The sequence below is a fragment of the Drosophila kikkawai genome, chromosome 2R (genome assembly GCF_030179895.1).
Source record: "Drosophila kikkawai strain 14028-0561.14 chromosome 2R, DkikHiC1v2, whole genome shotgun sequence".
In the NCBI taxonomy this organism is placed as follows: Eukaryota; Metazoa; Arthropoda; class Insecta; order Diptera; family Drosophilidae; genus Drosophila; species Drosophila kikkawai.
Genome location: NC_091729.1, coordinates 2,700,287 through 2,722,503, shown reverse-complemented (window position 1 = coordinate 2,722,503; position 22,217 = coordinate 2,700,287). Strand labels below are relative to the sequence as shown.

The window sequence follows — 22,217 nt, the reverse complement described above, 5'->3', positions numbered from 1 at the left end:
TCAAACGAGATACTACATTGCCATGTACGATTATATTTGACTTCACAAGCGAAGTGCGAAATTTGAATGTAAAAACCGGTATGTCATTACCAAACAACCTAATACATACACTGAGTCACAAAAGCATTCGTTGCAAAGGAGGTTATGGGGAAAATGTCAATATTAACTAACAGCTTAAAAATGTGAAAAACTGGATTACTATCCCAAAGATATATGTATATTTAGTTGAGCATATGACGAAAAAAAAACGTACAGAAAACGTTTTCAATAACAAGCTACAGTCAAATATATACAACTAAAACAAATTTGATGCTCACAAAAGAATTAGTTTTTAATAATTTCTTTTTTTTTGTATTCTTTCGTTTTTTTATGGGTTAGTGAATTTTTTTGTCAGGATTCTGGTTGAGATTACATTTTAAAATTAAGTTCATGGATAAGCACAACATTTAAGCGTCATTGTGGGTCGTAATTAAATACAAAATGCCGAAAGGTACGGAGTCAAAACAGAAGAAAAATATTTTACACCCACACAATGAGGGTTGATCCTTTAAATATATTTCTGGTATGTTTGATAATAGTCCTTTTACCATAATAAGCGTAGTTTTTCTACTGAAATCAAGGAATTCCGTGGAAAATTAGCCGCGCTTTGGCCGAATACAGTAATTGACAATCGGAGAAGATAAGACAATTCTTAAAAAAAACAGGTAAAACATACATTTATAGGCTGCAGAAATTAACACCGCCATGACCACATCCTAAGGAACAAATGTATCCACTTAAACTATCGGAACAGGTCCTAGAAGCCATGATTTTTATGGTAGAAGCCTAAAAATAATATCCGTGCTTTCACCTATAAAATTGTCGGAGCTATTTTCTTTGATAAAACGTATTTGTACCCAACTTTAGAGTATGTATTATGAGCAAGTAATATTGAGTAAAGAAGATTTTTCAATGTTTTGGGGTCGGATGGAGAAGGAATAGTTTTCCGCAAGCCCGGAAAAGCCCTCAAGTTAAAAAATGATTCAACAACAGTAAAGCCCGTTAGAGGTTCTGGTCTAGTTAGGGATATCTGTCCGCCCCAGGAGTTGGAAATATGGTATTTTTAGACAGGATAATAATTGCTGATATATTTAAATATATTTAGGTGTAATTTACTCTCCAGTGCCACCCTAATGGCTCCACAACGCGACAAGTTCGATTTCCACCAGTACAATAGCGCCAAACAAACGACTTTGAAAGTCAAGTTGTGGGCGTTGTACTATTGAAACCAGACTTAAACTCCTTCACAGAGCCCAGACGTTAGCCCTACTGAAAATCTCGAACACCATCTTAAGCTAAACTTCCAGGAACATCGGATTTCTTCCGAAAAATGAACTCAAAGACATAATGCGGAAAAAATGGTCCAGCAAGTCAGCACTTTCCACGTCACCGCAGATTAGGTTGTAAATTAATGTAATACCTAGCATCGTTCTACGATTAGATAAAGAGGCTAAGTTAATTAGTAGGAGTCTAGTATACGTCATTAACCTCTGGTTTGCATCCCAGTTTACTGACTAGAAAGCAGCAATGCATTAAAGATTTACACAAGTGAGAGCAAAAGACGACTATATGGCACTTCTAATGCAACGCTTTAATGCTTGGTCAATGTATTAGACATAAAAATCGATAGATCGACATAATTTATACACATACATAACTCTCCAAAAACAGCAGCCTCGGCCAAAACGGTAAAACTTCTCTAAATTCTTTATTTTCAATATAGTCATATCAGGAAGTAGTCCAATTGATCAACATTGACAGAATTTAGCATATTCTAAAACATACATACCTCGAAATATGTTAATGAGAATTCGAGAAATCGAGCTTTTTTATACTTTTGCAGGGTATTCTAATTTCAGTCAGAATTTTGCAACGCAGTGAAGGAGACCTTGCCGACCTTATAAAGTATATATATTCTTTACCAGCATCAACAGCCGAGTCGATCTAGCCATGTTCGTCTGTCCGTCCGCCCGTCTGTCTGTTTCTACGCAATCTAGTCCGTCATAATCGACAAATTTTATAAAAAAAATTCTGACCTGGCTGTTTATCAACATATTTTTAACTATTACGTATTTCGATTTACCAATTGAGTATGATATTCTAGAGTCTAGAATCTAGACACTTGAATAATACATTGGATTAAAATCTTTCATGTTTCGCATGCATTTCGCGTGCAAATGCCTAACATTTTTAAAATTTTCTTGAAAACTAACAATTGTCCAAAATCGATCTTAGCACCAATTATGTGCTTAACAAGAGCCATCATTTTGTTAAATTAAGGTATTGAATATTTTTCTTATTAGTATCCGACATAACCTCCTTTACTGTGAACAACTTTCGCTTTTCGATTTGGCATTCCATCATGCAAACTCAGACGAGGTTTCTTCAGCTTTAAAATTTTATAATTCGTTGGTTATAATTCGACGTTTTAAGTTTCCCCACAAAGTTTAGGTTAGGTTTAGAATAGGAGACTGACTTAAGGGGGGGATATACATGTAAACCAAAATTTTTTGGGCAAATTTTTTTTTTGGTTTAAAAAATAGTTTATTATTTAAAGAATATAGTGTGTAAGTTTCATTATCGAATTCCAACTCTAAGTGCCTCAAATCAAGTATACACGCAAGGTTCACAAGTGTTAACGTGGGCGCATCAAAAACTTTAAACGTCTTTTACTCAGCTTCTAATTTTTGCATTTCTACCTATGCTATGGACACGATTCACAAAAAACTACGTAACATATCGGAGTGAATCAAAAATTATTATGATCAGCATAAAATTATCTTCTATTTGAACCTACATGGTTGTTATAAAACTGAGTATTACTATTTTTTAAGATGGTGGGAAGTGAAAACTGATCACCTGAAAATGACATTTTTTCCTTCAAATCAAAATGTATTTTTTTTGTCTTGATTTCTTTTTGGTTTTTTAGGTTCAAATAGAAGATAAAGGTGTAATGAATACAAAAAAATTTAGTTTACGGATTTCGGACAGGAATTACGAGCTCTATCGTGTCCATAGCACGGCAACTTAAAGCTCGAGGCGCTACGGCATATGTTCCATAAGTCCGCCATTTTGTAAAATATTGTTTATAACTAATTTTTTTAATCATCTCTGATTCTACTTTTAACTATATCCAAAGTTTCACGACGATTGCTTGACTATTTCTTATAAAAACAAAATTCACGAAAAATGGCCAAATTTTGACCGCTTACATGTATATCCCCCCTTAACCAGCTCATAACAGTAGGTATTAACTACTTTATTTTGAATGCATTGACAAATTAAAAATACATTTTGCTTTAAAAATAAAGCATATTGTTAAAACTTACCTATCTTTTGTGGCGTATTGAAAACTGTTGGTCGGAAACTGTAAATTCCCTGCAGTAACTCAGGGTAAGCACTAATGTTAGTTCCAGATGACTGAATAGTGTAATGTGATTTTAGTTCACTGCAACAGATTGCTATAATAACAACAATTAACTGTTAAAAAAAACTTACATATTGTCGGAGTTTGTTTTTTCAATGGCATTTACTAATTGTCGTACGAGATTTTCATCACGTACTGACAGCAAGTTGCTGGATTCATTGGCCACTAAAGCATGAAATAGAAGGGACTTATTTAAGGAAGCGGCACTTTGAAGTGAATCCGAGACTGGTAATTCGCTAAGCACTTGGATATAAAATGAAAATATTAACGATCATAACTGGTATTTAATGTTTTTCATGCACTACTTACAATCAGAAGTGCTGGTTAAACCAGCTAGCGTCGTCACAGGCACGCTAGGCATGTCGCGGTCTCCCATCTTAATTGATAGACCAAATCGATAGTCAATGAAAATTTTATTGATACCGCAATTTTATTATTGTTTAAGATATGAAAACACTGTCGTACTTATCCAACAAGTTCAAAAGTTTACAATATATAGACAAGTGTATGCACATCTTTATATGTACGTTTTGAACTATGTGTACATATGTAAATATGTTTTTCTATTTATTCAACATTTCTAGAAAAAAAACTTTAACTGTTTCAAAACTGAATCAGAATAATATGTACATATACATACATTAAAAAATTAAATTATCATAACATTTGACGTTTACCAATCCTATCTTCCTATGTAGTCTTGTTTGTTTCCTAATGCAATGTTTGTTGACAATTCCAACGTACATATGTATGAATACTTTTTATTATGTGAAAGCATTTATATATTTAAACGTTCTTTTATCTACGGAAGCCTAATAAGCCTCGCAATTTCCACTAAAAGCATATTATACGGCCCACTTCAGTTCACAAAGACTCACAGATGTAAAACAGTACTTTTAGATTCCAGATTTGTTGTTATATTAGTTTACTGTCGCAATCGAAACAACAAGAAAAGAAACACAGTTTTTTTTACATTTCTACATAAACAATTATACAGTCAGTTGTTGAGGTGCATCGAGTATGTCAATAATAAAGTACGGTACGGAGAGGGTAAAACTGGTTTAGGACACAGAAGGATTTATTCTTCTGATGTGATGTATTACCAAGTAGTTTGGCATTTTTGAAAAATATTGACATAATAATGGGTCTTCCCACACACCGTCAAAGCGCATCCACAGTCCGTTGAACAAGCAGTCCATTAGTTTTGCCGTTCCGAAATTTCTCAAATGGACCGGCATCAGAGTGTATCTAAATTTAACGACCGTTTGTTGGCGGTAGTGAGGTGATAGTTTTTCGGTGCAACTCTGATTTCATCTTCTTTACAGTGAAAATTTGACCATTCACTACGAAAATGTAAACAAACTAAGCGAGGAACAAATGAAAAATGGAATTTAAAATGTGGCGCCAAAGCTACAAGCATGCCCAAAATAGTTGTTGCCCCAAAGTATCCCCAATTGCTACTATTTAATGAAAATAAAAACTACCACTACCTCATTTTATAGATTTTGGAAGTCTTTGCATTTGTTAAAGAAAAATCATTAGAGAAACTCAAATATTTTTATAAAAAATCGCCCCAACTTCGACTGATTAAAACAAATGAAATTGAGACGTTCCGTTTCTACTTTGACGTACATGTCGAAACAGTACTGTTGAAACATCATCAATCGATACGCATAAAAATTCATAGAACTCACCATCTTATTCCTATCTTCTCCTAAAATTTGAATTCAAACTTAGTTGATTAATCAAAAAGAAGTGATGATTGTAAACAAACCTGTCGTTGGATTGACCATCTTTATGTTGAAGTGCTACCCATCTTCTCCACGACAGAACATCAACGGGTATTGAAGAGGATCATATGACCGATGAGTCTCATAAACTCGCTGCAATTGGCCGTTATCCCGACGCTTAAGAACAATATCGCCTGATTCCACATTCTCGCCAACAATCACCATAGTGGGAACATTAAATTGTTTTTCATGACTACCAATGGGTCTTTTGCCAGCCCTGATAATGACGTTTAGTTACAGTAAAAATTGCACAGTGGTGATTTAATTCAACTGCTGAATCACCAATGAAATAGATCTGAAGGAATTTATGATCTTTGTTTTGTGGTGGTAACAAAGCGCCCGATCGGTGGTAAATTTGCCCTTGAACCTGAATTTTGGGATGCAATTTCGAAAAAATGTGACTTGTTCATTTTGATAATACAGAGACGTCATTACCTTATAACTTGGATTGTAGCCTGATTGGTAAACAACCTTGGCTCCAAATGACGTCATTTGAAAGCATCCGTTATATTTTTGTGCAAGCTTTATACTGTCTTTCCACACAGCGCATTTGTAAGGAACGTTTGGGATTTTTAAAAAAAGTGAAACTCATGTTCCCACACACCGTCAAAGCACATTCACCATCCGAACATCTGATCGATCAGCTGTGGCTCATGAAAACGTAAACAAAGACTGTCGAATTGGCAGTTGCAAATTTGAAATGGAGCATTTACCAACAATTTTGGCTGTTGTACAAAAGCAAAAGGCACAGATTGCGACCGAATTTATCCGCACTAAATTTAAATGAATTAAATGACAAGGAATTTTAGTTTTCTAATGATTTTTCTCTAACAAAGAGCAAGTTCCCCGAAGAGTGTCTATAGGTGGTTTGGGCATCCAAAATCTTCAAAATAAGGTAGAGGCAGGCGGTTTATATTAAATAGTAACAATTGGGGACATCTTGGGGCAAGAATATACAGAAAAAACGCCAACAACTATTTTGGGCATGCTTGTAGCTTTGGCGCCACATTTTAAATTCCATTCTCATTTGTTCCTCGCCAAGTGTGTATTCACTTTCGTAGTGATGGTCAAATTTTCAGAGTTGCACCGAAAAACTATCGCCTAACTATCGCCAAACAAACCGTGGTTAGATTTTAATGTGTTTGAAACGGCAAAACCTTATGGACAGTTTGTTCAACGGACGGTGAATGTGCTTTGACGGTGTGTGGGAAGATCCTATTAGGAAGCTGTTTGATTGAGCTGAACTTCCATATAGTAGCGAATACAATGGCTCTGGTGGATGAGCCAAAACGGGCAATTTAATTTTGCCACTTGCACAGCATAAGCTGGGGGTTTCAGTGCATTGCAATACTGATATACGACAGACAATGAACCAATAACAACGCAGCTAAGATCTTTGTAGTGTGTTTCAGAATTGTATGCAAATGCAGAGCGATTCAGGTTTTTATTTGCGGTTCGTCTTCCTCTATTATTTTGTCGGGCTTGATGTGGTCTTTGTGCATCGCGAAGCTGTGCCAACTAACCCATTTTTAGTTTTTCTAATGATTTTTTTCTAACAAAGAGCAAGTTCCCCAAAAAGTGTGTATAGTTGGTATAGGCATCCAAAATAGGGTAGAGGTAGGCGGTTTATATTAAATAGTAACAATTAGGGACATATTGGGGCAAAAATATACAGAAAAACACCAACAACTACTTTGGGCATGTTTGTAGCTTTGGCGCCACATTTTAAATTTCATTTTTAAATTATTCCTCGCCAACTTCGTTTACATTTTTCGTAGTGCTGGTCAAATTTTAACTGTTAAGAAGAAGATATCAGAGTTGCACCGAAAAACTATCGCCTAACTATCCCCAAACAAATGGTCGTTAAATTTAGATGCGCTTTGATGCCGGTCCATTTGAGAAAATTCGAAACGGCAAAACCTTATGGACCGTTTGTTTAACGGACGGTGGATGCGCTTTGACGGTGTGTGAGAAGATCATATAAAGCAGTATTTTGTTACCGTTCCAAAAATGGTAAATAGTATGTGCCGCAGATTATTTTGATAATTCAAATTATAACAATTCTTTGATTGTACACACTTGTTTTATTTATTATATTTCTCCACGCCTTGGACTTTTGTCAGCGGAACTGAATTGCCGATTGTCAATATTGGAGGCGTATTTCAAATAAGTCTTGTCGGTACAAAACGACATCGAGCAGCAAGATGTGGAAGAGCAGCAACGAGATGTTCGTGGAGAGTTGGAAGACATGTTTGTCAGCATCAAGGAGCAACTCGGCCCTGATGTTCACAATACATCTGGAAATGATACGACTCTCAGTGTGTTCAACACGTCATCTATCAAACTACCCAGACTCGCATTACCTACATTTGATGGCAAGTACTCGGAATATCAAAACTTTTTTACGTCATTTAAACAAGTTGTAGATGCTCATGCTTTGTTATCCCCAATCGAGAAATTTAATCAGTTGCTAAATTGTCTACGTGGATCAGCTCTTGAAACGGTTAAGGCGTTCCAAGTTACACCTGAAAACTACGCAAATGCTCTCGAGCGTCTAAGGAGTCGTTATGACAACCCAACCCTGGTTTTTCTGGACAATATATCGTCGCTATTCAATTTGCCAAAGGTTGCGAAATCCAATAGCCAAACGTTGCGCAGCCTTATTGACAATGCAACTTCATTGTTTAACTCGTTGTTATCTCTCGGAAGTGAAACCCAAATTGTTCAGGCGATGTTCATCTCAATCGTAATGAATGAAGTCGATCAGGAGACGAAGAGAAAGTGGAATGAATCTTTAGATTACGGAACTCTGCCGTCCTGGCCCAAATGCGTTGAGGTCGTAGAGCGTCACTGCCAATATCTAGAAGCTCTTAGCAATGCTAACGGTGATCCTAATGCGACCCAGCAGATTGCCACTAAACAACGTCCTCCACAGCAGCATCCTGGGTTTACTTTTTCTTGCTCCACACCAATATGCCATGTTTGTTCCAGTAGCGAACACAAAACATTTATATGTTCCCAACTTAGTAACACTTCTGTCGATCATCGCTTTCAAATCATAAAAAAATTGGGTCTCTGTATTAATTGTTTCGGCAAAGGTCACCACGTGGCCAAATGCCCGTCGACACAGAAGTGCCGAATCTGTTCCCAATCCCATCACACTATGTTGCATCGAGAAGTCGTTCGAGCCACTCCTTCGCCACCATTGCCTTCTCAACCTCAGTCAAATGCTCCGCAGATATCGAATGCAGTTATTCACACTCACAGGGAGACTCAAGTGAATCGTGTAATATTGGCCACGGCATTGGTTCTGGTTAAGGATGCCTCAGGTTGTTACAAGATAGGTCGCGCTCTGCTAGACTCGTGCTCACAAGTTAACTTTATGTCTGATGAGTTTGCTCAAGCGCTTCGCATACCACGTATCAAGCGCCACATGGAAATACGCAGCATTGGAGAATCTCAAACGCAGATAAAGCATCGCGCATCTACCACAATCAAATCACGCTTTAACGCATTAGAATTGTCGCTAGATTTTTGCATCACATCGCATATCGCATACAACCCAGATTCAGATATAGACATATCATCATGGCAGTTACCTCAAAACACGCCCCTCGCTGACGATAAATTCAATAAGTCTCGTCGAATTGATTTGCTACTTGGAACAGAAACATTCTTCGAAATCGTATCTGTTGGTCAAATTAAGCTCGGTCCCCACCTGCCAATTCTCCAAAAAACGTTGTTAGGATGGATAATCTCTGGTCGTTGCCAAACCAAGCCCACTATAGTTCACAGCTACTCATTAACTCTGGAGGATGCTATCTGTTAACCGAAACGTCGAGCGATTGTGGAAAGTTGAAGATGTTAGCAAGTCGGCTGACATATACACACCAGAGCAGCGCAAATGTGAGGAGAAATTCGTCGACTCTGTTCGCCGTGACGATGATGGCCACATAGGGGTTCGGCTGCCATTTAAAACGGATCCCAGCTTGCTTGGCAACTCGTATGAAACTGCACGAAGACGATTTCAAGCGCTTGAACGCCGACTCAGTCGCTCAGCGGATATAAGGTCGAAATACATAGACTTCATGCAGGAATTTCAAACTCTGGGACATATGAGTTTAGTAGAGATGCCTCAACTCAATGTGCCACACTTTTATATATCTCATCATTGTGTGCTCAAGCCAACGAGTACGTCAACGAAACTAAGAGTTGTCTTCGACGCATCCTGTCAGACAACGAGTCAGAAATCGATAAGTGATTTGCTCATGGTCGGGCCAACAATTCAACCCGATCTATATACGCTGCTTTTACGCTTCCGCACATATCGCTACGTGATCACGGCTGACGTGGTTAAGATGTTTAGACAAGTCCTCGTCGACGCGGATGACCGTAAGTTTCAGTACATTCTCTGGAGGAGCAACCCCGTAGAGCCAGTACGCACCTTCGAACTTAACACTGTAACTTATGGGACCGCAACGGCACCATACCTAGCCATACGAAACATGATATATCTGGCGGATCAATATTCGAACAAGTTCAAGGTCGGTGCTGATGCCATTAAAACCTCGTTTTATGTTGATGATTTCCTTTGCGGAGCGGACACAGTGGACGGTCTCGCTCGAATCAAGGCAGAGGTCTCCGAAATTCTTAGTAGTGGCGAATTTGAGATTGCAAAATGGCACTCAAATTACACTAAGTTCGTCGACGATCGCACTATTAAGGATTTGAATTTAGAAGAAGATTCAGTGACCAGCACGTTAGGTTTGAAATGGGATCAACGATACGATATATTCAAATTCGCATTTGTACCAAAACACACATCGGAAACCGTCTCAAAACGGACAATACTCTCGATAGCCTCATCATTATTTGACCCATTGGGCTTAGTCACGCGAATAATAATAGTTGCTAAAATCATTCTGCAGGAACTATGGCTGCTCAAGTTAGACTGGGATGAATCGGTGCCGGAAAATCTTCATGCAGCATGGACATCGTTTCTCTCATCACTTTCGTCGTTGGAATCGCTGTCAATACCACGCCTTTGCTTACAGCCGAGTCTCCGGAGTCTACAGTTACATGGATTCTGCGACGCCTCGATCAGAGCCTATGGCTGCTGTATATATGCACGTACAGTTGGGGCAGATGACAGCATTAAGATACGACTCATAACATCGAAATCCAGAGTCGCTCCCACTAGGAAATTGTCGCTACCAAAGTTGGAGTTATGTGGAGCGCACTTGTTATCAAACCTATTACGCAAGACACAGAAGATATTTGCAGACTACCAACCAACGGTATTCTTATGGAGTGATTCTCAGATTGTTCTTCACTGGATTCAACAACATTCGGCTACACTTTCTACGTTTGTCGGAAATCGTATTTCAACGCGTGCGCGTCGCTGACGTGCGCACCGCTAAGGGAGTCTACCGACGCCCCATACATAAACTCGCTCTCCTACCTGTCTCTTGAAAGTTGGCTTCAGACTTTCAATGGGGCCGGGATGTTGGGTCAAACCCAATTGGATTAAATAGCCAAGACACAACCCAGCTTATCTTACGTTTAGGCACATTTGCGAGCGAATGCAGCTGATCTCTCTGGCTGCGCTGGAGAGGCTTTTTTTTATGATTCGATTTTTATCTTGGCTCTGGCCACTCTTGTAATTAACTCTTGTCAAAATAACTGAACTGAACTGATTAATGAAATATAAATTAATGTCACCTCCTAATAATAATAAATAAATATTCAAGAACAAGCTTTTGAATCAAACAATACTGTTCGTATTAATTCACCACTGTGCGTGTGTACTGGAAGATGAAGAGGAATTGAAAAGGGAGCGACATGAGTTGTTGGGGCAGTCTTGTTGTGAAATCCAATCATCACACCACGCACCAGAAATCTGTTCGCCGTAAGTTCAGTTGACGTCTCAGATAATAAATCTTCTAATACAATATTAGTAGATCTTTCAATTTTTGCAGCTAATGCATTAGCCAATGCATTAAAACTTGCATTAGAAATGCCATATAGTCGTCTTGCTCGTACTTTAGGAAACTCTATGCAGCTGTCAAATCTTTAATGAAATCTCTAATTAATGCGGTAGTGTCGTAATACCATTATACATCAAAACAAACCAAAAATCACGATGATATTTATTAGGGACTTTCTAGTTTCCACTTCCGCAAAATTTATTCGGATTTCCCTGACCTGTTCTAGTGTTCACTTCCGAAAAATTCTAACGGATTCGTATTTCCCTCTGTTAAGTCTCTTATAATTTGCAGGCGAAACGTTCGGAATCTTTTCGTGTGCCATTTGGCCGGCGGATTCAAATCCGCAAAATCAGAAATTAATTATTTTAAAATACAATACGATTATGTAAATTGTTGGAACATTGCCATGTTTAGCTTTATGACAACTTGTATGTATAGCAGCTGATAGAGCTTTTTCTATATTACTCTTCTGTATTAGTTCTAAGCTTTACTTGATTCACTACATTAAATTACTCTAACCTGAATAGACGTTGGTCTCTTATTTCGGTCCCTACAACCAACGCGCGGTAACTCTTAAACAAGTTATGGGCCCAGTTCGTGTTAACTACGGAACAATGTCTCACGGAATGATGAACATTGAAAAATTGTCGGGCGACAACTACGAGAGTTGGTCACTTCAAATGAAAAGTCTTCTAGTTACCTCCGAGATGTGAAAGTATGTTATAGGAAGTATGGAGCCCAAAATGACGGCTACAGAAAAATTGTTATGGCCGAGATGATGAGAAGGCTTTAGCGACGATAATCATGTGCGTAAAGCCAAGTGAACTCATTCATATCAGAACCTGTAAAACCGCACAAGGAGCATGAACAAATTGCACGAAATATATTTTGCCCATGGACCAGCCAGGAAAGTCAGTCTGTTTAAGCAGTTGATAAAGTTTCAAATTAAACGCACTGATGGGATGTCTCCGCAAGTCACCAAATTTTGTTCGATCGCTCAGAATCTCAACGAAATTGATGTACAAGTTCCAGAAGAGTTACGCTCCATTTTACTGCTATGTAGTTTGCCGGACGACATGGAAAATTTTGTTTTTGTTGTTGCAATGGAATGCAGAGATCAGCTACCTACCCTAAGTCAGCTGAAGCTCAGAATATTGGAAGAGGTATCACGAAGAGATGATAGAGAGACTGGAAATCCTAGCGGAACTGAGCAAGTGTTTTCGGCAAAGGGCGCAAAGAAGACAACGGATTACGATCGAAGGCAAAAGGTAAAATGTTATGCATGCGGTAAACGTGGTCACAGGAAATCTCAATGCAAAAGAGAGAGAGAGGCAAACGCAGCAATGAGTGCGTATATTGGATTGGATTTTGGACAGTGTAGCTTCTTCTCACATGTGCAGAGAGAGATCATATTTCGAAAATCTAAGAGAGAGCAATGATAGCATTACGATGGCATCAGGCGATAAGGTTAAAGCACAAGGCGTAGGAGACGTAAAAATAAAATCACAATTTTGCAGTGACATCTTCCGGAATTAAACCGCAATTTTTTATCTGTTGGTAAAATAATTAGTTATGCTCAGTAAAATTTACAAATAAAATGGCTTGTGTTATTAAAGACAAAAATGAGAAATTGTTTACAGCGAAGTTGGATGCCGGTATTTTCATGGCCAGAGTGTCGAGCAAATGTTAACAAAATATTTACAGTGTGCAGGCATAAGAAACGTCAAAATTTGAAATTTGGCACGGCAGATTTGGAGATTTACGAGAAATCTCAAGCAAAAGTATAGTTCGCGGATTGGAATTTAAAAGTTCAAGAGTGTTACGGAACTGCATATTCCCTGGGCAATGCCGGACTAGCTCAGTGGATGCCCAGGGGGGGTAGGAACCTATGCCCGCAGTCCGTACAACGAAACCCCGATTAATCGGACGTCTCAAATAAAACTCCTCACTAACAAATAACACATCTCTAACAAATAAAAGTAAACAAACCAAAAATGACGACTTTTGCGGAATGGTGGCATAGATGGAGTCGCCACGACGCTCCCGCCCAACCTGTGGTGCCTCCGGTGTGTCTAGGGGCACCACCCATCTCCGGCGGACCGGAGTCTAATCCAGGCGGCTTGACGGCCGGCCCATCTCCCCAGGTAAATACTTTTTACTCACTGTTCATTGTGTTTAATACTTTATAAATTTTAGGTACTTAAGGCTAACATTGGCAGAGTACAATAGAGTTCCTATGGGACTCATTCCCGGCGAAACGTCACCTTAGCCCGGGATGCGCTCGCGCGAAGACTGCGGCAGCGGAGAAGAAGCGGCGGTCCGCTTAAGGAAAAAGCCACAAACTGGCTGGAGAGGTTCTCTAGGTTCCCTTTTTCCTACCTACTATCCCTTCTGGAGCTCCAAGAGAAATAAAGGGGATGGGTAAATATGTATAAAATGTCTTCAGTGAATATCCAACTTCTTCTAAGCCGTTCCTTAATTCTGCAGAACTCGTGTTGCACAAATCCCTGACCCAAGTTAAGAGACGCGGAGAAACAAGCACATGGAACTAATTAGAGTAAGACAAATAAATTAGCCTAACAAAAACAACAGCACAATAAATAATTAATTCTATTTCAGCAACTAGAAGTCACTATCGGCGACCCGCAAATGGTTTCAGTGGCGTGAGTGGCCAGAAATCGCGGCAACTGATGGCGACGGCAAGCCCGAGGAAAGTAGGGACCGTCGGAGCCACGGCCACGTCGTTTTGGAGAAGGGGCAGAGCCAATCAACGTCCCAAATATGGGTACGAAAACCTGCCGGTTCCGGACGGCGCTTAACGGAACGGACTCACCGGATTCCTGTTTAGCTTGATAGATGGCTCCGTCAACGGCTGCTAAGAGGCTCGTTTGAAAATTTCCCTCACTCTTCTCCAGAATATATCCTCCCCAGAACGTCGGCGGCGGGTAAGATTCAACATATAATTCCACAATTTTTCAATAAAGATGGCCGTGGCCAGCGATTCATTCACTGCCACGGTTCTACAGGTTTTTCCTAGCCGCCCAGGAGATTAGCTGCTTTTACATCGACTTTTCGTTGCTACTGCCGGCTTCCATGTTGCCTATCCCTCCCTATATAGGCTTCGGCCTGTCACCCGAGTTCGGACCTAGGAACCGTTCTTTCTTCAGTGCAACGGCCGAGGCCAAGGGTAAAAACCCTTTCTCTTAATTCCCTTAACCTAAGCCCGTTACCTATTCCCGGTTCGCTCTTTCAAATCCCTGCCCTACCCCCCCCTCCCCCCCCCCCCCCCCCCTGGTCATAAGATCCTACCTCTATCGATCTATCGACAGTCCTCCAGCCCATTCCGATTGAAAATGCAACAAGAGACTTTGATTGTGTAACATGTAAGATAACGAGGAAACCATTCGATCGGTTCGATGGAAACTGGAACTAATACATACGGATATTGCGATCTATGTAATAACGTTTATCGACGATTATACAAAATATGTTTGGACATATTTTTTGGCTAGTTGACCCAAGTTTTTTCCACGAAACGAAATGCTGATGGAAGCATTGAAAAATGTCGCGGAACGAATTAGGGCTATCGATGGTTCGCCAGGTTTCAGTAGGGCCGTAAAGGAGTCAGTATTTATTGTGTCAGGATTTCGGAATGAAAGTAATCGGGCACACTAATTTAGGCAAATGCAAGCTATTGCATTTGCAACAAGAAAGGAAGCTAACTTCGGCACGCCGAAGTTTGTATACCCTTGCAGAATGGTTTCGATGTTTATATTATAGATTTAAATGCTGAAAACGCTCACAAAACAGAGTTTCATTACATTTTACCTATACTTATTATGTTTATAGTTTGACAGTTACAGTTTTACATTCCCAACTTTATATATTTTATACATTTACCGATCGCTTCTATGGCAGCTATAAGATATAGTTGTCCGATTTTTATGAAATTTATACCAAAATTCTAGAATAATAAAAAAAGCTTATATCTCAGAGTAGATAAACATACGTTGAAAAACAACGAAGCTATAATTTTTTTCCTATTTATTTCTTGATCGTTCCTATGGCAGCTATATCATATAGTCGTCCGATTTTCATAAAATTTTTACAAAAATTCTGAAATAATATAAAATGGCAATATCTAAAAAATTGTGCAAAAATGTTGAAAAACAGCAAAGTTATAATTTTTTTTCTAAAAATATATCGAACATTTGTATGGCAGCTATATGATATAGTCGTCCGATCCGGCCCGTCCCGACATATATAGCAGTGAGAGCATATAGAAGACTATATGCAAAGTTTCATTCAGATAGCTTTAAAACTGAGGGACTAGTTTGCGTAGAAACAGACAGACGGACAGACAGACAGACGGACAGACAGACAGACGGACAGACGGACAGACGGACATGGCTAGATCGACTCGGCTGTTGATGCTGATCAAGAATATATATACTTTATAGGGTCGGAAACGTCTCCTTCACTGCGTTGCAAACTTCTGACTGAAATTATAATACCCTGCAAGGGTATAAAAATCCGCAATTGGCGGATGAATTTACACCGATTTGCGCCATCACAGAGAGCGGTATGTAAGCTAAGGAAAACTGTATTGCAGGTTAATACACACAGCGCATTTGTGAGGAACGTTTGGGATTTTTAAAAAAAGTGAAGCTCGTGTTCCCACACACCGTCAAAGCACATTCAAAATCCGAACATCTGATCGATCAGCTGTGGCTCATGAAAACGTAAACAAAGACTGTCGAATTGGCAGTTGCAAATTTGAAATGGAGCATTTACCAACTATTTTGGCTGTTGTACAACAGCAAAAAGCACAGATTGCGTCAGAATTTATCCGCACTAAATTTAAATGAATTAAATGACAAGGAACAACTATTTTGGGCATGCTTGTAGCTTTGGCGCCACATTTTAAATTCCATACCTCATTTGTTCCTTGCCAAGTGTGTATACACTTTCGTACTGATGGTCTAATTTTCAGAGTTGCACCGAAAAACTATCGCCTAACTATCGCCAAACAAACCGTGGTTAGATTTTAATGTGTTCTAACGGCGGTCCATTTGGGAAAATTCGGAACGGCAAAACCTTATGGACCGTTTGTTCAACGGACGGTGAATGTGCTTTGACGGTGTGTGGGAAGACCCTATAAGTTAACTTATGTACCCTTCAGAATAAAACACACTTGAACACATTTACAACCAACGTTGTCCTTTGTTATCGCTATTTGAGAGGTGGTTAACGGAGTGTTGAGAAGGCATATCCCCGTGATCGGGCAAGCGGAGTCATTTTCTTTTATTCGTACTCTATTCATTCGCCCCGGCGGAGCCCCAGGCTGGAAGTCTCGTGTGTTCCCGCAACTGCGACATCCACGACCACAGCAACTGGCAAAGCGGCCAGCTCTGCGAGTTTGGCTGGTGATCGACAGCTGCCACAGACTCCGAAGGAAAGTGGAAAAGCTGCCAGTGAAGCGGCAAGTAATCTGCAGCCCACAGCTAAGGGGCAGATTACGGACTCCACGACTGTACAAGTGGCGGCCCTAATAGAAAGGATCGCACATCTAGAGTCGGAGCTGGTGAAGGCAAGGGCAAATGAAGGACAAGCAGAGGCCGCCAGGGATCCGGTTAGAATCGGGACACGCGGCCGGAGCTTAGAGTGACGCCATCTTTGGATGAGCAGTTGCTGGCACAAGTGAGTGCAAATTTACCGCCACAATTGAGTGGAAATTTGGCGCCGACGCTCGGCGGCCATTGGGCAAACGGGTAACCTGTTACACGGAACTGTACAACAACAACAGTGAGCTATTCTCTGCCATTTTGTGTTACCGCCACGGAGCAGCCTGAACTAGGTTATGTTCAGCCGCCACGGGAGACAACACACAATTTGAAGGTATCTATGACATCGCCTCTATCATATGGAGTGGCGACAACGAGCATACCTGGGTGGACGCCACGTAGATTGCCTGATCTTCCCGAGTTTGAAGGTCAGCCAGAGGAATAGCCAATATTCCTGTGTGCGTTCACGGAGACAACGGCAGCTTACCAGTGTACAGAATTGGAGAATAATCAGAGGCTAGTGAAAGCCCTGAAGGGTGAAGCCAGAGCAGCAGTGAAGTCGCTGCTTATCCACCCCAGAAATGTGCAAGCTGTTATGGAGCAGCTACGATTCCGGTATGGACGTCCAGAGCTACTGATCCGTAGCCAATAGGAGAGCGTGCGCGATGTGCAGCCATTCATGGAGGCTAACATCGCAAGGATCGTGCCGTTCGCCACAAGGGTGAGTAACCTGGCAGCGTTCCTGCAGTCCATCACGACCGGCAACCAGCACTTGGGTAACCCAACCCTGATGGAGGAGCTGGTCGCCAAGTTGCCTGTGAGCAAAAGGCTAGACTGGGCAAAGCACGCGGCTACGATACAGCCATACCCGACAGTGGTGCACCTGAGCGAGTGGCTTCATGAATTCGCTAAATTGGTGTGCACTGTCACGGACGTCGGAATCAAGGAGCACCCAAAGCGAAGGGTGTTGCACGCGAATAATGTGCCCGAGGAGGAGCGGTATGCAGACCGCCCCCAACGTTGCCCCATGTGTGAAGGACAACACGATATCAAAGATTGCAAGGAGTTCAACCACGCTCTTCTTCGACGATGCGGATCGAGTCCGCGAGGAAGTTGAGGTTCTGTTTTTCGTGTCTGGAGTATGGACACATAGCCCGGTTCGTCTACGTCTACGGATGCCGGATGAGGCATCACTACCTACTCCATGAACCAGCTGGACACCCCAGACGGCCGCCAGTCGCAGATGGAGGCTGCAGAAGGGATCAGCAAAGCAGTCAAGACCGGCAGCTGTACAGAGACAGCAGCCGACGGATACGAATGCCACAGTCAGTGGATTTCAACGAGAATACCCGGCCCACGCCAGCCGCAGACATGAGGAGGATGAGAGGCGTTCGACATGCGATCTCCAGGAATTATCGCACCGGAACTTGCGTTGTGTAGATTCGGATGGAGGTCACCTGCTATTCCGTATTTCCCGTGACGTTATACGGGGAGAATACGCAGGAAGACACCTACGCACTGCTGGATGAAGGGTCGTCTGTCACGCTCATCGACGACGAACTCATCCGTAGCCTGAACCTGAAAGGTGAGAGTCTACAACTGAACGTGCAGTGTTTTGGCGGAAAGTCCGCCAAAGAGCGCACAAGGATGGTTAGCCTGCAGATCAGTGCAGCGGGCAAACCCAAGAGACATGGGTTAAAGAACGTTTACAGAGTAGCCAATTTGAACCTTCCGATGCATAGCTTGCGTCGGGAAGATGTGAAGGCAGTGAAGGCGAATGCGCGCCTGCCTGTAAGGCCGTACAGCAATGCGGCGCCAAGGATCCTAATTGGATTGGATCATGCGCATCTTGGAATACCTCTCAGAACCAGAAGCTACGGATCTGGAGGGCCATACGCAGCAGCCACCGCACTTGGATGGGTGGTATATGGACCGATTCGTGCCTCCTAGCCGTGCCCCAGGATAATCTTCTGGAGAAGATGGTCAGCGATTATTTCGAGATCGAGAATTTCGGAGTGAAGCCGGCACAGCCAGTCGCAGATGGCGGCGTCGCACGGGCCCTGAATATCCTAGAGGAGACGACTACGCGAGTAGACGAGTAGTAGAGACGACGAGGTGAGACTGCCAGAGAGCTATAGTTTGGCACTCAAGAGACTCGCCAACATTGAACGGAAAACGAAGCGCGATGTGGATTTCGCGCTGGCCTACAATGGAATCATGGATGAATATGTAAAGAAAGGTTACGCACGACGACTGTAGCCCCAGGAAGTCCAGAGGTCCCAGGAAGGCAAGGTATGGTACCTGCCGACCTTCGGGGGGCCGGCAAGGTGAACGGCGTGTCACTAAATTCAGCGCTGATGAAAGGCCCACAGCGCTACAAGCCCCTCCCAGCGGTGCTCTTCCATTTCCGGGAAAGAGCAGCTGGGGTTTTTGCAGACATCAAGGAGATATTTCATCAGGTCTTGATGACAGATGCGCCCAGAGGTTCCTGTGGAGAAATGCATTGCAGTACAGCAGCACGGATCCGCAAGCGGTCCTGGCGATCAATTAGTATCACTACGTAGACGACTACGTCGACAGTTTTGCCAGTGAAGCAGAAACTATCGCCGTCTCGACTCAGGTGAGAGAAATACACGCAAATGCTGGTTTTTATTTGTGTCGATTAACTTCCAGTTCGGCAAGTGTGGTCAGTGCGTTGAACCCACTTGAAACCATCGCTAGCCTCAGATGGACCGAAGCTGAGGAGAAAGTACTTGCAATGTACTGGCAACCAGCCACAGATGACTTCAAGTTCGTCGTCAAATACCATCGAGTCCCAAGGAACGTGATGACAGGGGAACGCGTCCCCATGAAGAGGGAGTTCCTGAGCCTGGTCATGTCCACGTTCGACCCGATTGGGTTTTTGAGCTGCTATATGGTCACCGCCAAGATATTGATGCGAGAGATTTGGCGGCGAGGAGTCGGCTGGGACGAGCAGTTACCAAAAGAGTTGGCCGCAGCCTTTGAGAGCTGGCGGCAAGGAATGAGCAAGATTGAAGAATTCCGATGTCCACGCTACTATTTCGGCGCTGAACGAGTGCGGGCACTACAGCTGCACATCTTCGTTGATTCCTGTCAGTCGGCGTTTGCAGCAGTGGCCTATGGGCGGGCCTCATACGAGAGCGGAGACGTGCAATGCGCCCCGATAAGGACAATGTCGATTTCCCGTCTGGAACTTCAAGGAGCAGTATTGGGTACGAGACTGATGGACACCGTCAAGCAGGAGCACGGTGTGGCGATTAGCGGCTGCGTACTATGGACAGAGTCTAAGACTGTGCTGCATTGGATAAGTAGCACCCACCGGAGATACAAGCAATTCGTCGGAAACCGGGTGGCGGAAATCTTAGAATCCACAGAGATGTCCCAATGGAGATGGATCCCGTCTGCCGAAAACGTGGCAGATGCTGGCCGAGATCGGGCGGGGATTGGATTCCCCCGACGCCAGATGAAGAAGAAATGAAATGTGAGTTTGCTCTGGTCATGACAAATTTTAAGTCTGTGCGGAGATTCTCGAGCTATAACCGACTGGTGAGGAGCACCGCATGGGTGCTCAGATTTATTCGACGATGCCGTGGACTACGGCGAGGATCACGGGCTGAGTCGATGGAGTGCGCCGAGGCAGAGCGCGCACTAATAAGACAGTCGCAGCGAGAAGCGTTTGCTGCGGACAACCAAGGAAAGGCCGCCAAGGGCAGCCGACTGTGCGGGTTGTCCCCATACTTCGACGAGAACGGAGTAATGCGAGCCAGCGGAAGGATCGACGACGCGGCGTGTGTGCCATACAGCGCGCGACGGCCGATCATACTGTCTCACACAAAGGCACTGGCGAAAATGATTGTGCGGCATCACCACGAGAGGATGTGCCACCAAAACACGGAGGCAACTATCGGAGCGACCCGCAGAAGTTGTGGATTACGAACTTACGGAGGCTGCTCCGCAAGGTGGTGAGCAACTGCAACGTCGCTACGGAAGGCGCGCCCAGCGCAACCTGTGATGGGTCCCCTGCCAGAGGACCGGCTGGAGGCCATGGGATGGCCGTTTAAGTATACCGGCTTGGATTATTTTGGACCGCTATTTGTGACTATAGGACGTTGCACTCAGAAAAGGTGGGTGGCATTGTTTACATGTCTAACCACAAGGGCTATCCACTTGGAGATGGCCCACGATTTATTTACAGATTCCTGTATAATCGCTATGAGGAATTTTATGAGCCGGCGTGGACCGGTGGTCAGGATAAGGAGCGACAACTGGAAGAACTTTGTTGGGGCCCAGAGATTCAGCGAAGTATTTGAGCCTGCGAAGATCCAGGGCGAGCTGTCATCCAAAGGAGTCGAATGGATCTTCAATTGCCCGGCGAACCCAGCTGAGGGTGGTGCCTGGGAAAGGATAGTGCAGTGTGAGTAGCATAGTGAACTCTCGTCCGCTCACTCATCTACCAGTGACGTTGGACCAGGAGGCACCACTGACACCCAACGATCTGCTAAAGGGAGTGCCCGATGTTCCAGATCTACCCAAGGAAAACGGAGAGGAGTCAGAGAGATACGCTACCAGGAAGCAGTGGCGCATAGCTTCCGGCACCTTAGCTTCTGTTCAGTCGCTGCAATATATATATAATTCATAATCATAACAATACATAATATGTAATTCGTCAGTCGCAGCACTCTCATATGCTGCCAAAATAAAGTATCGATTACCAGGTCAAGCGCATATGTAGATTCTGCTGACGCGATGAAGTGGGATGGAGCAATAGCCTCATTCTGCATATACCATTACAACCTACATTATTCTTGCACATCAATATTTGTAACCAGAAGCATATTTGTTTCCGCATGCACTAGCAACCTACATTATTCTTTATTATTAATATTCGTAAATGCAAGCACTTTGTTAGCTATAAATATCGTTAAGTTTGAATCAATAAAGTCAGTAATCATCTGCAATTCAAAGAGATCTTTACTCCTCCAACTGCAGTCCACCTAGTTCAAGTGCTGGGTGCGACACAAACAAGGCAATTAGTTTATGTGCTATTTTGCCAGGCATCGAAGCCTACTCACACTAACAAACACTCATACAAACATTTGGTGACCCCGACAGTTCACGTCCTGCCGACAATTCACGTCCTGACGTCCTGCCGAAAATTCACGTCCTGACGACAATTCACGTCCTGACGACAATTCACATCTTAACAATCAAATCCTAAGGACAATTCAGGTCCTGACGATCAAGTCCTAAGGACAATTCAAGTCCCACGAGTCAAGTTCCCCAACTCTTGGAACAATCCTGGGCATCCTTTGAATCCTTCCACTAGAACTCAGAGTCTAGTGTGTTCTCCAAGTCAATTGAACAAGTGCTAATTTTTTAGACCACAAAC

General features: G+C 42.5%; 3 protein-coding genes across 10 annotated transcripts in view; 2 read left to right on the top strand and 1 right to left on the bottom strand.

Moving 5' to 3' along the window:
- Nipped-B (Nipped-B cohesin loading factor) overlaps positions 1–5,274 on the bottom strand; it is a 133,527-nt gene extending 128,253 nt beyond the window's left edge. The window contains exons 1-5 of the mRNA XM_070284836.1: positions 5,241–5,274; positions 5,161–5,180; positions 3,776–3,842; positions 3,538–3,709; positions 3,369–3,487 (exon numbers count right to left, since the gene is read on the bottom strand). Coding sequence (XP_070140937.1) covers positions 3,369–3,487; positions 3,538–3,709; positions 3,776–3,842; positions 5,161–5,180; positions 5,241–5,259 — 397 coding nt within the window. The 5' untranslated portion in view covers positions 5,260–5,274. The remainder of the gene's footprint in view (positions 1–3,368; positions 3,488–3,537; positions 3,710–3,775; positions 3,843–5,160; positions 5,181–5,240) is intronic.
- A 229-nt stretch (positions 5,275–5,503) lies between these two features.
- LOC108083839 (uncharacterized) overlaps positions 5,504–22,217 on the top strand; it is a 36,440-nt gene continuing 19,726 nt past the window's right edge. Inside the window, exons 1-5 of one of the 8 annotated variants that reach the window (XR_011444663.1) lie at positions 5,504–5,605; positions 7,380–13,387; positions 13,440–13,664; positions 13,731–13,800; positions 13,863–14,501. The gene's annotated coding sequence lies outside the window, so the exon portion shown is untranslated. Of the gene's footprint in view, positions 5,606–6,169; positions 13,388–13,439; positions 13,673–13,730; positions 13,801–13,862; positions 14,502–22,217 lie in introns of those variants that run through there. The other 7 variants (XR_011444665.1, XR_011444664.1, XR_011444668.1 and 4 more) reach the window with 7 other exon arrangements.
- On the top strand, positions 19,566–20,306 carry LOC138928010 (uncharacterized). Its single transcript, XM_070283908.1, has one exon. The coding sequence runs from the start codon at positions 19,566–19,568 to the stop codon at positions 20,304–20,306; it is 741 nt and encodes a 246-aa protein (XP_070140009.1).